Here is a 14,533-nt window from a genome sequence, read left to right on the forward strand (position 1 = left end):
AAACAGCCAAAAACAGGCAAGGTCGGAGGCTTAACCCAGCTGAAAGGTGGACAAGCATGACATTGGTTCTAACCAGTGTCTGTGCATTAATGCATTTTTTCTTGGGTTAAGCTATTTGCTCCCTAAAATGGTTCAATATTCTTCTGAAGTTTTCTCATTATGTAAGAAATTTCCAACTTTACCAACACAAATATGATGTCAATAGAAGAGGAACAGCTCTCTTTAGAAAATTCTTCATTTCACAAACACTAGATTTTTAACATCAGCCTAACAGTCACAAATGCACAATTCGAAACTATACCTCTAGTCTATAGGATTCAGAGCTGAACTGAGTTTATGAGCCGTGTTATTGTTTAAACCGTATAAATAAAACTTACATTCTTTCGGTGAAGCTTCTGCTGTACAAATGCAGAACAGCCGGGGCTGAATAGATTCTATTAATAATGTAATATTGAGTTTGGTATTGACTTTAAGAAGTATTATCACCTCCTTGACTAACCCTTAGCTGCCAGCAGACGCTGCCTCAGGCCAGTACACACCTAATTGCTCGGTAAAAAGGCCGTTTCCCTACCTCATTGAGCCGCATGATGTGATAAATTTGCCTCAGGTACTTGCTGCCACCTGGTCTGTGGCAGATATCCAGGACCATCATGTTTATTTTCTGCTCAGTCAGTTCAAGAGCAATATCTCCTTCTTCTAAGGCTGTGCTTTTCTGTATTGCCATAAACGTACTAAATATAAAGCAAGCATATACATATCAGTGATGAAGAATTGTAAAGATGGAAAATAATCAAAGAGATTGAGTGTGGAGAGTCGATGTAAGTCTCATATTCAAAGCACTCATAAAGACTTTGCTCAAATAGGTAAGCCTTCCCAAACCGTTGCTGCTCGTATAAACAGTTCCTTAGAACTAAGCACCTGAAAGCATTTTAAAAAGTGAATCATTTCTTTTAAAACATTTCTTTATTGCATTTATACTCCTATCTATAAAACATTTTCCCATTACTGCAATTGTTGAAATTGCTATAATCATGGGATGAAAACAAAACATTTCTTTTTAAGAACATGTAGGAAATAATTTGTATTTTCTCTTTGAGGATAAAAAGTATCTTCAATGCCAGAAATAGCTTTGGTAGTCTGTCTTTTGTAGATTCCTCTTTACACCTGTCTTAGAACACATTAAAGACTAATTAAAGTGTCAAAAGGGGGAGCCTGTTATGCTAAATATAGGTCGGGTGTTTCCTGGCAGTGTGCTTACCACTGGGTATTTTAAATTGGCCTTTTGACACTTGTTGCCTTTTAAAAATATTTTCCTGTTTCTTCTCCATAACAGATACTTAGCAAAAGTCACTATTATTCTTCTGGGAAAAAGGTTTATTATCACTACACCAGGAATGTGCAACTTATATTTGTGAAACATTTCTTTTCTAAGAACTCACATGCTTACTGATTTTAAACATTATTTACATAGTAATAATGGATGGCATATTTTTTAAATTCCTAAACTATACCAGTACAAAATAAATCATGATAGTCAACTTACATCATATATATTCCACACTAATTTTCTAATTGCAATTGATCATGTTAGGCTTTGCAATCTAAGAATACTAAGAAAAAGCATGGTTTTCCACTGTTTCCCAGACTAAATGAAATTTACTGTGGTGTAATCAGCTATATACTGCAGTTCATTACTGAGATTTTGCCATGATTATAAAATTAGTTCTGCTAAGAGTCAGTGCCGCTGACCTGAAGACTGAACCAAATGATACCCAGCTGCTGGGCATTAACTTTTATATTGCTTCCACATGTAGCTTCAAACGCCCTTCTTTAAAAAAATAAAATTAAAACTTTATGATCATATAAGCTGGCTAAAAAAGCAAAGCAAATCCTACTTTTAGACATTTTTATTAGCTAGAGTAAATCTTTAAACAAACAATCAAAAAGACCTTGTTTCATTAAAAGAAGTTTGTAAATGTCTTGAAGCTGCATTTAGGCTGCAAGCAAAATTTCTTGTCAGGTTTTGTAGAGGCTGACATTGAAAAAGTTGAGACCCTCTGACAAAGGAGTGCCTCAGTGTCAGCCCCCGAATTGTATCCTTTCCTGTCCATCACTGTGCAGGTGAAGCAAATGATTGGATTCAGTCAATGCTATGATTAATGAGTTCCTCTCTGGATTTGGGACTGCCTATCAATCATGTCATTAGGGAGAATGTGCCCTGAAAGAGGCAGACCTTAGCCAAGGAATAACTGCATTAATCTTAATCTGTATATGCACCCAGCCAGCCAAGTCAGGGTCACCATGATGAAAAACAATAATCTTCAACTCGACAAATTACTTTGCAAAGACAGACATTTCTTTACTTTTTAGGCTGTGTGTTCTCCAGAATCTAAGTTGACTGTTTACAGCTTGAGAGTTACTACAAAGTGAAGGTTATTTTAATGAATAGTAATACTTTCAGGCAGTATGCAAGACAAGCAAGCTTACAGCTGCCACCTTTCCACTGCAGTTATTTTTACAATTTCCATAAAATCAAAGTTAAATCTGGATGCAAGTGAAAGAAATCTAGCTAAATGATATTGTATAGCTCCAAGATAATCTTCATGGAAAATTAAGATTTCATTTATCTTAACAGAAGCAGCATTTAGTTTAAATGCTTACATTCTTATACTTAAAAAAAAAAAAAAAGATGGTAAAGCCAAGGCAACCCTCCACCTATATGCAGACATTCTGGTTTTAAATATATTTTCTTTATGGTATGGTAGAGATCTATGAAATGAATGATCATTTATTTATGAGACATATGTAAAGGTGGACGTTTAGTTGTATGTCAAATAATCGACTTGAACTCAAAGTCAAGAGACATTCTTATAGCACTCAAATCCTGGAAGAAATTATCTAAAGTGAGTTTGTAAGTCAAATTTAACTCTTTCCAATAAATAGAATAAATAACTTTAAATCTGCATTTTCATGAGAAATTAAGACATAGCATTGTGCTAATTACATAATTACGTACTATATATTCAGAATCTTTGAGGGCTGTAAAACATTTTTAAATATCAGCAATTCTCCATTTTGGATGCATATTGCAGCAGATCGCTAATCAACCAAATATCAGCTAGGCAACTCCATTCATAGGAGATACTAGATGTGTTGGTGCTGTTTATAAAACAACAACAACAACAACTTAAACTAAAATCGACTTTTAAGGAACAATTTTACTTATGGATTCCTATATAGAGCCCTAGATGTACGGCTGAGACATACTTTAAACTGATCTTATTGCGAAAGGGGCTCCCAAATCAGCAGTACCATAAATCTAACTGTGTAACTGTAGTCAGTTCCGCTATTTTTACTCTTCTTCTTTTCTCTCCCTTTTATAACCACTGGCATGGATAATGACAATCTGGCCTTAATCTTTTAGTCATTGGATTAGAGCCTGTAAATTGGTATCGAATGCAAATGTAAAGATTAAGAGAGTCACTGTCGATGTTACTAAGCTTTTGCCTGACTGCTATTGTTATTCCCACCATCCAGACATCCCAGAAGTAAATGTCTAGAAATCAGTATGACAAGAGCACAAAAATCATGATTACTGACATCTCCCCATTTGGACTAACATAAAGTCTTACATATTAATGTAAACCAGTAAAGAGTATTCGTTCTAATACTAACCAGTGAGTTCAGTGTCTTTTAACAGAGTTTATAAACAACAAATGCTTACTAGTTCTAGGTTTGATGCTAAGAACTATGAATGTTATTTAATTTTTCAAAACAACTCTATCAGGTTGGTGTCATCCCTGAAAATGAGGCTTTGAGAGATTTGAGACAACTTACACAAGATGGCCCACTTACAAGGGATTTGTATTTGCCCATCTGATTCCAAAGCCTGAGCTTTATCACTACCATGTACTAGGAAAATTAACAACCTGTAGTCATTTCAGGCAGAAAGTTATAATAGTATCTGCTAGCAACTCGAGTATATTTTAAAAGAATGAGGGGCAATGTGTGTGAGTGGTGAAAAAAAAAAGGCCGGTTTGGTGATCTGTAGACCACATGAACTGTAATTCCTTTATCCATATCATGCAATTCTATACTGAAGACTAATTTTAAGACAGGAGGACTCTATGTACATATTTAAATTCATCAGGGACCCTTAAAAATCTCTGCAATACCACAAATCACTTAGCTCTTGGTGACAAAGCTATGAGAAGGCTGACATTTTCATAAAGAAACAGCTGGGTGTGTTTATAGCTCGAGTGTGATATGCCCCAGTTGCCCTCTGGGATTCTTACATTACCAGATGAAAAATGTGTACCTTTTTGACAATCAGGTACACAGAAAGCAATAAAAAGCCTTTTATATCCATTAATTCCTTCTTAATTTAATCTCCATGCCCAATCCATTTATGGAATGCTCCAGGCTATCCACTAGATACCTGTTTGCACACTGAAAAGGAGTGAAACCAAATTCTCCTGGGTTTAACTACTACCCTTTTAATCAGAAACCTTAAGATGGTGACAAAACAAGTATAATGTTCCAGCGTATCAATGGGGTTCAAATTTTAATAAGACAAGGAATGTCTAACAATCCAGTTTTTAATGGAATATTTATCTTTTTTTCGATAGTCATCAAAGTTCCCATGAAGTTACCAAAATGACCACTGCTGGCTATCTCACAGTATTTTGCTGTTGTTGTTTATTGCAGATGTTATTGTGAATGTATTTGATGAAATTTAGTGAAAAAAACTGCTTTACCATTCAGTGCTCAATTTCCTTGCTTTCAGTAATTGGCATTCAATCCAGTTGGGTCTCTGCTGCTCAATGCTCTGTATGACCTTTTGGGTCATTTGATTAGGGCTACTTGTCTGCTCTCCCATGATGCTTTCCAAACACTCACAGATTAAACCAAGTTTCTCTTTACTCCATCTGTCAAGGGAGGCACCTGTTAAAAGTTCCACAGTGTTTCCATCCTCAAATATCCGACATATAATTACAATCAAGTTCCAGACAAGCAGGCTAGCTTTCTTCAAGTCAACAAAGTTTTTTGACATTTTTCTCTCAGACAGAAAAAAGAAGTATTTAATTGGGGGAGGCAAACATGCAATCACCGTAGGTAACTTGCTGATTACAATAGATACTGCCTGAGCAGCAAGCCTTGTGAAGCCTGAGGGGAAAAAGAGAAAGAAAAGGTATGATTAATATTAGCATTTATGTTCCATCGTTGTGTTGAGTGTTGTGTGGGGATGTCTAATTTTTGTGGAGAAATCTGTTGAGAAGAGCAAGCGCTTGACATATTCCTACAGAACTCTGCTGGGATCCCCTGCAGTACTGCCTAAAATTTCCCAAATGTTGAGTTTATTTTTTTCTCCCATATATCAGATTAGAAAATTCAGAATTATTATTTATATTTTTATCTATTAAGACTGCAGGTTTAAAGAGCCCAGATGTCTTCAACTAACAAATGCAAAGACACTGCTGCTGGACCTCTTTGTGGCCTTTACTTCCATCAGCCTTTCTTCTGCTCCTTTGGAATCTATGTCAGAATCATCACAGCTTGTGCCATGACTGGTTTCTCTTCTTTTAGTTCTCAGCCCAAATGTCATCTCCTCATAAAACCTTCCCTCACCATTCCATCTAAAGCAGTTTCTTCACACCCTTCCTATTCCTGCCCAAGTCCCTCCCTGTCATTAGGCCCTATTTTGTTGCTCTTATTATAGCACTTAGCATCACCTGATAATCTTCTCTTTTATTTGTTCATTCTCTGTCACACTCCACTAGACTATAAGCTCCACGAAGCCATTGCTGTATCCTAGCACTTAGGACCTCATATGTAACAGTCATTCAATAAATATTTGTTGAATAAATGAGTTAACATACTGTTTCATGGGTACCTCTATTTCTCTTCTTCACTACTCTGTATCCCATGCTAGTTTCACTTCCTCCTAACACTTTTTCAAGGTTGATATTTGCTAAGAAGTCCTTGGCCTATTGACCAATGATTCTATACACTGTCCCTTGCTAGGTGTTATTTCTCTGCAGAATTTACTAATATGCCCTCTCTAAATCAGGGTTTCTCAACTTTGGCACTAATAACATTTTGGGCTTGATACATCTTTGTTGTGAGGAGCTCTCCTGAGCATTGTTGGATGTTTTAGCAGGATCTCTGGCCTACACCCTCCAGACACCAGTAACATTCTCCTCAGTTGTGACAACCAAGCACTGCCAAATGTGTCCCAGGGGCAAAATCTTCTCTGGTTGAGAATCATTTTCTAGATGATTCCAGAATTCTTAGTCTTGGTCTTTCTCCAGGGTAGCAATCCAGGCCTTTTTCCAGGGTACAACTTCAGCTCCCTGCTGGGTATTCCATTCTTCTGCCCTAGTCATCATTAACTCAGTATAACTAAAACCAAATTCATTGTTTTCCTCAAAATATAGCTCGGCCCTCCTTTTAGGGTCTAAATATCTTTACATTCTCACATGGAATGCCCTCTCTCCTCATAGGTCATCCGTATTCTTCAACTCTTGTTTTAAAGTCTTGTCCTCCTATGGATTTATTCAAACATATTATCCATATGACTGTTTTGGTAAGTAGAGCCATAATGTGCCATATTGTATCATCTTTTGTATTATCATCCATTATTGTTTATGTTATATTATTATTTATGTCTTCATGAGTTATTTTTACAACTAGACTAACAGCTCCTTGAGAGCATGGAGAAAAATCTCATTGCTTCTCAAGTATTCCACAAAGCCAGACACAGTGTTTTAATCCACTGTGTACATAAATGAATTTGAAACTTGGAACTAAGTGAGAAATCAAAAGATCATAGCTTTGAGTTCTTCAATAAAATATTCTTTACTCTCGTTACTGAATAAAAATGATAAAACAATGTGAAAGATTTTTCAAGGCATTTGTGACATTTAAAAAGTCACTCTGCTTTAAAAAAGTACAAAGCTCTTGGAAAACATGTCTAGTCTAGTGACTCCTCAGAAATTCATGACAACTTAAGAATCATTTAAAAAATTAACTAGAGTAGTCTTTATAAGTTTGTAAACTGGGTCCAACATATATTTGAATGATGTCATAAGAGTACTGTATTAAATGAAATAATAAACGTGAAAGCACCTGTTTGGTACTTGGTAAAAAATAGTTCCTCAATGAATATTTTCCTTTTATTCAAATGAATATGCTTAGATGAGGCTTAAAACATAGATAAAACAAATTAATTTGTGACCACTTTGTGACCACTCTTCTGTGTGTTCTTAAATTATTTTAAATATTTTATACTTTATGTGTCTGGTTCTCATACACTCTATTCTACTGTCAGGTATTTGACTTAAAAAATTATACCTTATATTACATTTATCCTAGAGAGGGTTTAACTGCAGATATCAAGTAAACATTTGACAATCAAAGTAGATAGCAGGCAAAGATTACCAATTCTCTTCACACCTGCATTTCTGATATTTTATAAAATCTGAGGACTCCAGGTACGAGATCCCCAACTACTTCATTAAAGCTTAAGGCAAATTCCAATCAGAACTTTTACGCTGATGATAAATCAATAAACCCATTCTACTAATCACAGGGGCTCTGAGTCTAAGACGATGTTAACAACACACCAGGGAGGTATATTTTAAGAATGCCACACACTTATTTTTCTGTCTTTAATTAAATAAGCTGACTTCTAGCTAAGCCATATATATGTAATATATTGTAAGAGCCATCCCAATTTCAAAGCTGATAAAGTGTGAAAAAATGTGTCTTAGAATAAATGCAATGTGATATGTATATTTATATATTTATTATTTCTTCCTTGCCATTCATGAACTCCTGGCTATAATAATATATTTTGTGAATCATAAAACATGCAAAAGAGAAATTGATAATGAATGAGGTGAAGACAAAATAATGTCTTAAAATTCATTTAAAATTGTGTTTATTAATGATATAAAATGTTAATAATAATTTATTGAGTAAGCATAATGTGATTTAACATGCTTTATTATTTTTTAAAATCTGGGCTTAACACTTTGCAAACAGTAATTCTAAGTTCAGTTTGTTTGAATACTTGGTTTTAATGGCTGTCATAGGGTAAAAGCCACTAAATGAACATACATAGATCCACGCAGAACAAGTATATGAATAACAGTTCTTGTGAAATCATGGCACTTGTTTTTCAATCTTGCCACCAAATAGGCAAAGGTTGTTGATGACTAATAATTCTTCATCATTTGTGATGTCAATTAGTTATTCTTGCAAACAAATTGAAAAATATTTTGTTTTTATATTTTTAAGAAAAATGTTCAAGAATCACTTAAACTCTTTTTTGGAATATTTTAAGTTATGTTAGAAAATTCTAAATTTTTAAATGTGAGGCTATGATATTTTTATAGGTGGTACTGGCTTTTATAAAAGTAATCTTTCTAGCTTTTGTAAAATAAACTATCTTAATGACTTCCTATAGCACTTTGTGTATTTTTGCCTTCAATTTCTTCCTCAATAATATGCATGTTAATGATGCCATGAATACATTTTCCTTGTGGTGCTATCTCTATTTCCTCTCCAGAATTCAGTTTCAGTTAAAGCAATTACTCCAAAGTTTTCCCATAAAACATTCTTTTTACTTAAAAAGTAATTTACTGTTAAAAAAATATACTCTCTAGTATATCTTTCATTTAATTGTTGTCAAAGAAACAAAACAACTAGTTCTTTGTATATTTGCATTTTGAAATAAGGGAGCCAATACCTAAACTGAGCTAAAGTTCAGTCAGAAACATCTGAACTTTCATTCAACTCTTTGATAATCCCCTACATTGTATAATTTATTGTAATATTTATTTCTTTAAATCTTCCGTGTTTTCTATGTAACAGTATTTGCTGACAAAGAAATAAAGAAATGCATTTTAGTTTGTTACCCTAGTGTTTTCCATGTTCTGTCATTTTCATTGTGTCAGGAAGCAAATGTTCCCTTTACTGGGAACATTTAAAGAATTCTCAAAAAAAACCTGTTAGAATTCTCAAAATCAAGTTAGAATTCTCCAAAATAACATTTATTGGTCTTTTGATAAATTTTGCAAAGTACTGGATTAAATATGTTTGACTTAAAACATTGCTAGAAACAATTATAGAAGTTTGTCTTCATGTTTTAAAAGTTTGGTTTTGAAATTTTTTGCTAATCAAGATGACTTCAAGCTATCTCTAGCTAATATCTCAGGGCACGATACTCATTTAGGAAGGGTTCATATTTAATGATAATACATGCGAAGCCATATTTCAAATGGTTTTACTACACATTTTCTTTTTTTCTTTTTTTTCCCCCAAATCTGGTCAGATTATTATTGTTTTTCCTTATAATATGGCTGAGAAAGAGCTCATGTTAGGAATAGAAAGAGTGAGCTCTTTCATTTTGTCACTGTTTGCTCTTCCTTGCATTCCCAGTGTTAGTTTTAAACTGCAGTTGACCTGTTGATTTATAGGAATATATTAAAGCCACTTGTGTTCTTTATGAGAATTAATTTTGTTAAAAGTAGATTCTGAAATATAAAGGACAACCTTAATTCATTATTGTACACTGAAAACTAATGAAGATGTAAGATTACCCTGTCCATCTCCTGCCTAACAATATTGTTTCCAACATACAACTGGCTCACTCACAGACCGAAGGAGAAGCCCAGTGACAATCTTCATATGAAACTTTAGTAAAGTTTAATTTCTTTCTTTCTTCACACACCCAAGAATTGTCTTGTACATCCCCTGAGGTGTCTGTATGCATTTCACAATAGTTATACCTATTCTTCTAGCACCAAGAAGAGATATTTTATTTACAGTTTCCCTCTGGTCTCAACCACAGTGCCTGGTAGGTAGTATAATTCATTTAGTAAATACCTACTGAATGAGTAAGTGACTTAATGTCTGGTATGTAAATATTATCTTTCTTGTATACTATAGTGAAAATAAAGGCTTAGCACTGTCACTCTAAAAGAGGGAAGAAATGAAGAACTATGGAAATTCTATTGTCATAGCCACCTGGAATGCACAGAATGCTTTATGAAATCACTTTTCTCTACCACTTTCTTTTATATATTTATGTGATTTGGCACCCCTTCATGGCTGTCTATCGAAGAAGTATCGTACTTAGTGATAATTTTATGAAGAATATTATTTAGTAAGGAAAACTTCAAGAACTTATATCTACAAAGTAAGCATTTTTTTGGAATTGGAGGCTCTTTGAAATGTTATGGAAGAATTCCAAAATGCTTTTAGAAAGCAAAATTGTTCATGAATAGAATGACTTGAAAGCCACAAGGAAAATAGTGCTACTCATATGACACGATATGTTAACTATAGATCATGACTCTTGAATTGCTCAAAATCTATGAAATATACAAAAGCTAGAATGAAAGAGAGATGGGAACAACTCATCTTTGGAAAAACTTAAGCAATGAAAAGATGACATTTCCAATTTCAATTAAATGGCTTTACTAGATTCAAAGGAAGTTTAATAGGGCTTGAACAAAATTAAAACATTACTATGAAAGGTCACAGATAGAAAATTGATTTGAGTTTGTAATATAAGGTCACTGGATAAGAGTCACATTATTTAGGATCATCATGGAGAAGAATGAAAGAAAGTCTAGTCCCCTCAGTTAACTTTAGTGGGCTCAGCTGGAATATTTTACTGTTGACAATTTCCTTAGAGTTAGTGAAAAAATATTCTTCTTTAAAGATGAATACAAAAGGGAAAAGTTGATTATAAAAATTTTAAATATTTATGAATATAGACAGATACATAGTATATATTCAAAGGAATCTTGTGAATTTCTCAGAAAGTAGAAACATCTAGATAGGAAGAAATCATTTAAGAAGAGAAGACTTGATTAATAAAATAAATAATGTAGATAACTGATAGTTCTTAAATACATTTGGTAGACACGCTGAATAAGAACAATGCACTGAATTCAGGACCATGAGTATTTGGGGGAAAAACATCTGTCTGGAAAACACAGTTACTAAATAGGGTGCTATTTTTGACCTGAAAGCTACACATATAGGTGTATCAACAAGCGAAAAGAAAGTAATAATTGATGGTTGCAGGGGAAAACTTCAAGGAAAGAATAATTAAACTGAATATCATGCAATTTTCTTGAGAGTATGAATTTTAGATTACTCAATAGATTTAGAGGAAATCAGTCAAAATCATGTGACTAATCTGTGAATACTAACCTGAACACAGAATGTCACAGAAAATCCTCAATTGGTAACTAAATAAATAAAATGACCATTCGAGTAATTTTCATTTCTAGATTCTTTGATCATATGACTCTCAGTAAGGAAAATTACAGGTTTCAAATATACATGGTAAAAATAAGACTAATATAGTTTACAAATATTATCACTTTTAGAATTTTACTTGATCTCATATCCTAGAAAATTGCTTCTTGAGGAATATGTTCTTACAGAAAAATAAATATACCTTTGCTTGATTCTTTCTTTTTGGTTTCTTTTGGAATATAATTCCATTCTTTTGGAATGCTCTCAAGCAAATGTTCAGGAACAATGTGCTTATTTAGGTTTGTCTCACAGTTTCTTCCAGAATTCATCACAGATATTATCTCCTGTACAATGTCCTTGACAGCGTCGGTCAATGCCAGTCTCAAGCTTCGGATGAACTCTAGCTCAGACTCCATACATGTTGAGACTTTAAAATTAGACAGTATATTACAGTTAGCAGAATCTTGTAATATTTTGTGTCTTGTTCAATTGGGAATTCAGTTTCTCAGTGATCTAGTTTAAAGCTATAGGGAAAGAGAGCTGCTTTTAACCTAGAAATCATACAATTGATAAACAGTTCATAAACGTTTGAAAAAAAAATTTCTTCATCTTGGTAATAAAGGTAATGAAAATTAAAATAATAGTGAATAACAGTATTTTCTGGTAGCTTTGAACTCTTCTGGTGGGAATAAAAATTGTGTTACCTTCTTAGATGACAACTTGGCAATAGTATCAAAAACTTTAACATTTTACTTACCCGTTAATCCACTTATTCCTTCTCTAGGACTTTATTCTAAGAAATTAATTATGGTTATATAAAAGATATAAAAAAATGGAAATAATTTAAATATCCAGTAATTGGTGAAGTGTTTAGTTAGCCAAGGTATATCTATTTACATGGTAAAGCCATATATTGTTTAGTATAAAAATAAAAGCAGGTTAGAAAGAGTATGGCATGCTATTTGTATTTAAAACCACATATCTACATACACATTTAAAAGAAACAAAAGATATACTCTACAACGTAAATGGAGATTTTCCTCTTCCTTTACTTCTTCTTTTCCTTTTTCTTCCTTCTTTCCCTCCCTCTCTCCCTCTACCCTTTTCTCCTTTCTTTCTTTCTGCCATCCTGACTTCTTACTGATTATACATGTTACCAACATGAATATATATTATTTGTGTGGTAAATGCAATAAATTTAAAAAATACAACTGGAAAGGCCTGGGACTATCACTTGAATCAATACAGTAAGGCACCTATATGCTTTTTTCTTTCTCAAATTTTGAGGTGATATTTTTCAAATAACTCAAACCATTATTAAAATGACCATGGTGAAGAGGATCTTGCTAATATCAAATATTGAGATTTTAATTTTTTCACATGGCATAGTCATCACATACGTTGTTGCTCTTTACAGGATGGGTGGAAGACATAGCTGTCTGTCTTTTCAATGATGTTTTAAAACTTTAATTCAGTGAAACACATTAAGAACCCTTCTTCTTGTAGCAATAATTAATATTCATTTTGGTTCAATGCTTTGGAGTCATGGGTTAAAATCATCTCACATATCTAAAAGTTCTAGAAAGCCAGAAATCCCTCTATTCATTTTGGTTCAATGCTTTGGAGTCATGGGTTAAAATCATCTCACATATCTAAAAGTTCTAGAAAGCCAGAAATCCCTCTATTTATGTTAGATAAAAAGATATGTTTATTCACTTTAAAATAAAAACAAAGTATTGAAAATGACAGAGAAAATAATAGATCTATCTCAAAGAATTATTTAAAACTTATGTGAATTAATTTGTGTAAAATAACTGGTATGTAGTAAGTGCTCCATATATATTTGCTATTTTTATCTAAGATAAGTTTTCTATAAAAATTACCATTTTACAGTGTAGGGCTGCCCAGTAGTCTCTTGATACAGGGTTTTGAAATATCTCAAGCATTAAATACTATAAGGAGAATTAAGCAATAGCCACAGATGCCTATGGTGGAGTTAAGATACAGATAAATAAAAAGAGAAATGGGAGAGGAGGGAATAGAGAAAAGAGAGTAAGTGGCAAGGCCTTCTCATTTCTAACTCTGCAAATAAAGAGCTTGGAAGTACCACTCTGTCCTAACAACAAATACAAAGCTGAACAGATTTTAAAAAATCAACAACTCTTCTTGGATCGATAAGAGAGGTGAAGACACAAGGCAAATTGGAGGGACAGACAGGCAAACTACATGGAGTCATGGTTTAGTGGAGCAAAGACTCATAAGCAGAAACTACCATGGGAAGCAGTGTCAAGGTGGAAAAATATGAACTGTAATTGATAAATTACTGGAGGCTCAGTGCAAACAAGTCTGAGAGTTCAAACTCCAGAAGGACCCCTGTCATGAGGGAGCTGCCACACTTTTGTGAGTTTTACCTCCAGGAGCTCAACAAGTTTCCCACAATAAATATCAAACAAAAATCCACTAGTGCTTCCAGCCAGGGGAGGGGAAAAGAAACATTCTGAAATAAGCCAGAGCTCTGTTTTATTAAGGCTTACCTATAGGAGAAACTATTAAAACAGAGCCTAACCCACTGGGGTTATCGGAGCCTAACTGTCCTGGGTGAAGGGCAATATCCAGCTCCAGTCCACTCTAGCCATTCTCTCCTACCTAAGTGGGGGGCGGGGGAGGGGATGGAGCGGAGACTGAAAGACATTTGTGAAGTACACCATCCAGAGGCACAGGCTCACCAAAAAACAGACCCAATCATAAGATTGCAGATAGTTTCTCTCGCCCACACCTCTTCACCACATTACTAAAGGTCTATTTTGAGCAATTCCTTTTATACAGTACATCATGTCCAGCTTTCAAGAAAAAAATATAAGACTTACTAAAAAACAAAAAACACAATTTAAAAAGACAGAGAAAGCATCAGAAACAGATATAGCAAAGCTGTAAGAATTATCAGACCTGGAATTTAAAATAGCTATGATTAATATGCTAAATGCTCTAATGTATAAAATAGACAGCATGCAAGAATAAATCAGTAAGTCCTAGGAAAGAATGCAAAAGAAATACTACAGATCAAAAGTACTGTAACATGGGCTTATTAGTAAACTGGATATGGCTGAGAAAAGAATCTCTGAGCTTGAGCATATCTCAATACAAACCTCCAAAAATAAAAAGCAAAGAGAACAAAGAAAACAAACAAACAAACAAACAAAAAACAGAACAGCATATCCAAGGACTGTGGGACAACTACAAAAAAATATAATATATA

At 33.8% G+C, this 14,533-nt stretch overlaps 1 protein-coding gene across 20 annotated transcripts in view; it reads right to left on the minus strand.

The window, feature by feature from the left end:
• KIAA0825 (KIAA0825 ortholog) overlaps positions 1-14,533 on the minus strand; it is a 355,235-nt gene that overhangs the window by 186,668 nt on the left and 154,034 nt on the right. For 18 of the 20 annotated variants that reach the window (XR_005655479.1, XM_039875078.1, XM_039875074.1 and 15 more), the window contains 3 exons: positions 11,480-11,704; positions 4,758-5,166; positions 572-731 (listed from right to left, as the gene is read on the minus strand). Coding sequence is in view for 19 of the 20 variants with exons in the window: in XM_039875078.1 (XP_039731012.1) it covers positions 572-731; positions 4,758-5,166; positions 11,480-11,704 (794 nt within the window). In the remaining variant the exon portion in view is untranslated. The remainder of the gene's footprint in view (positions 1-571; positions 732-4,757; positions 5,167-11,479; positions 11,705-14,533) is intronic. The other 2 variants (XM_039875083.1, XM_039875084.1) reach the window with 2 other exon arrangements.

This window comes from Pteropus medius, unplaced genomic scaffold (genome assembly GCF_902729225.1).
Source record: "Pteropus medius unplaced genomic scaffold, Ma_sr-lr_union100, whole genome shotgun sequence".
NCBI classification, from domain to species: Eukaryota; Metazoa; Chordata; class Mammalia; order Chiroptera; family Pteropodidae; genus Pteropus; species Pteropus medius.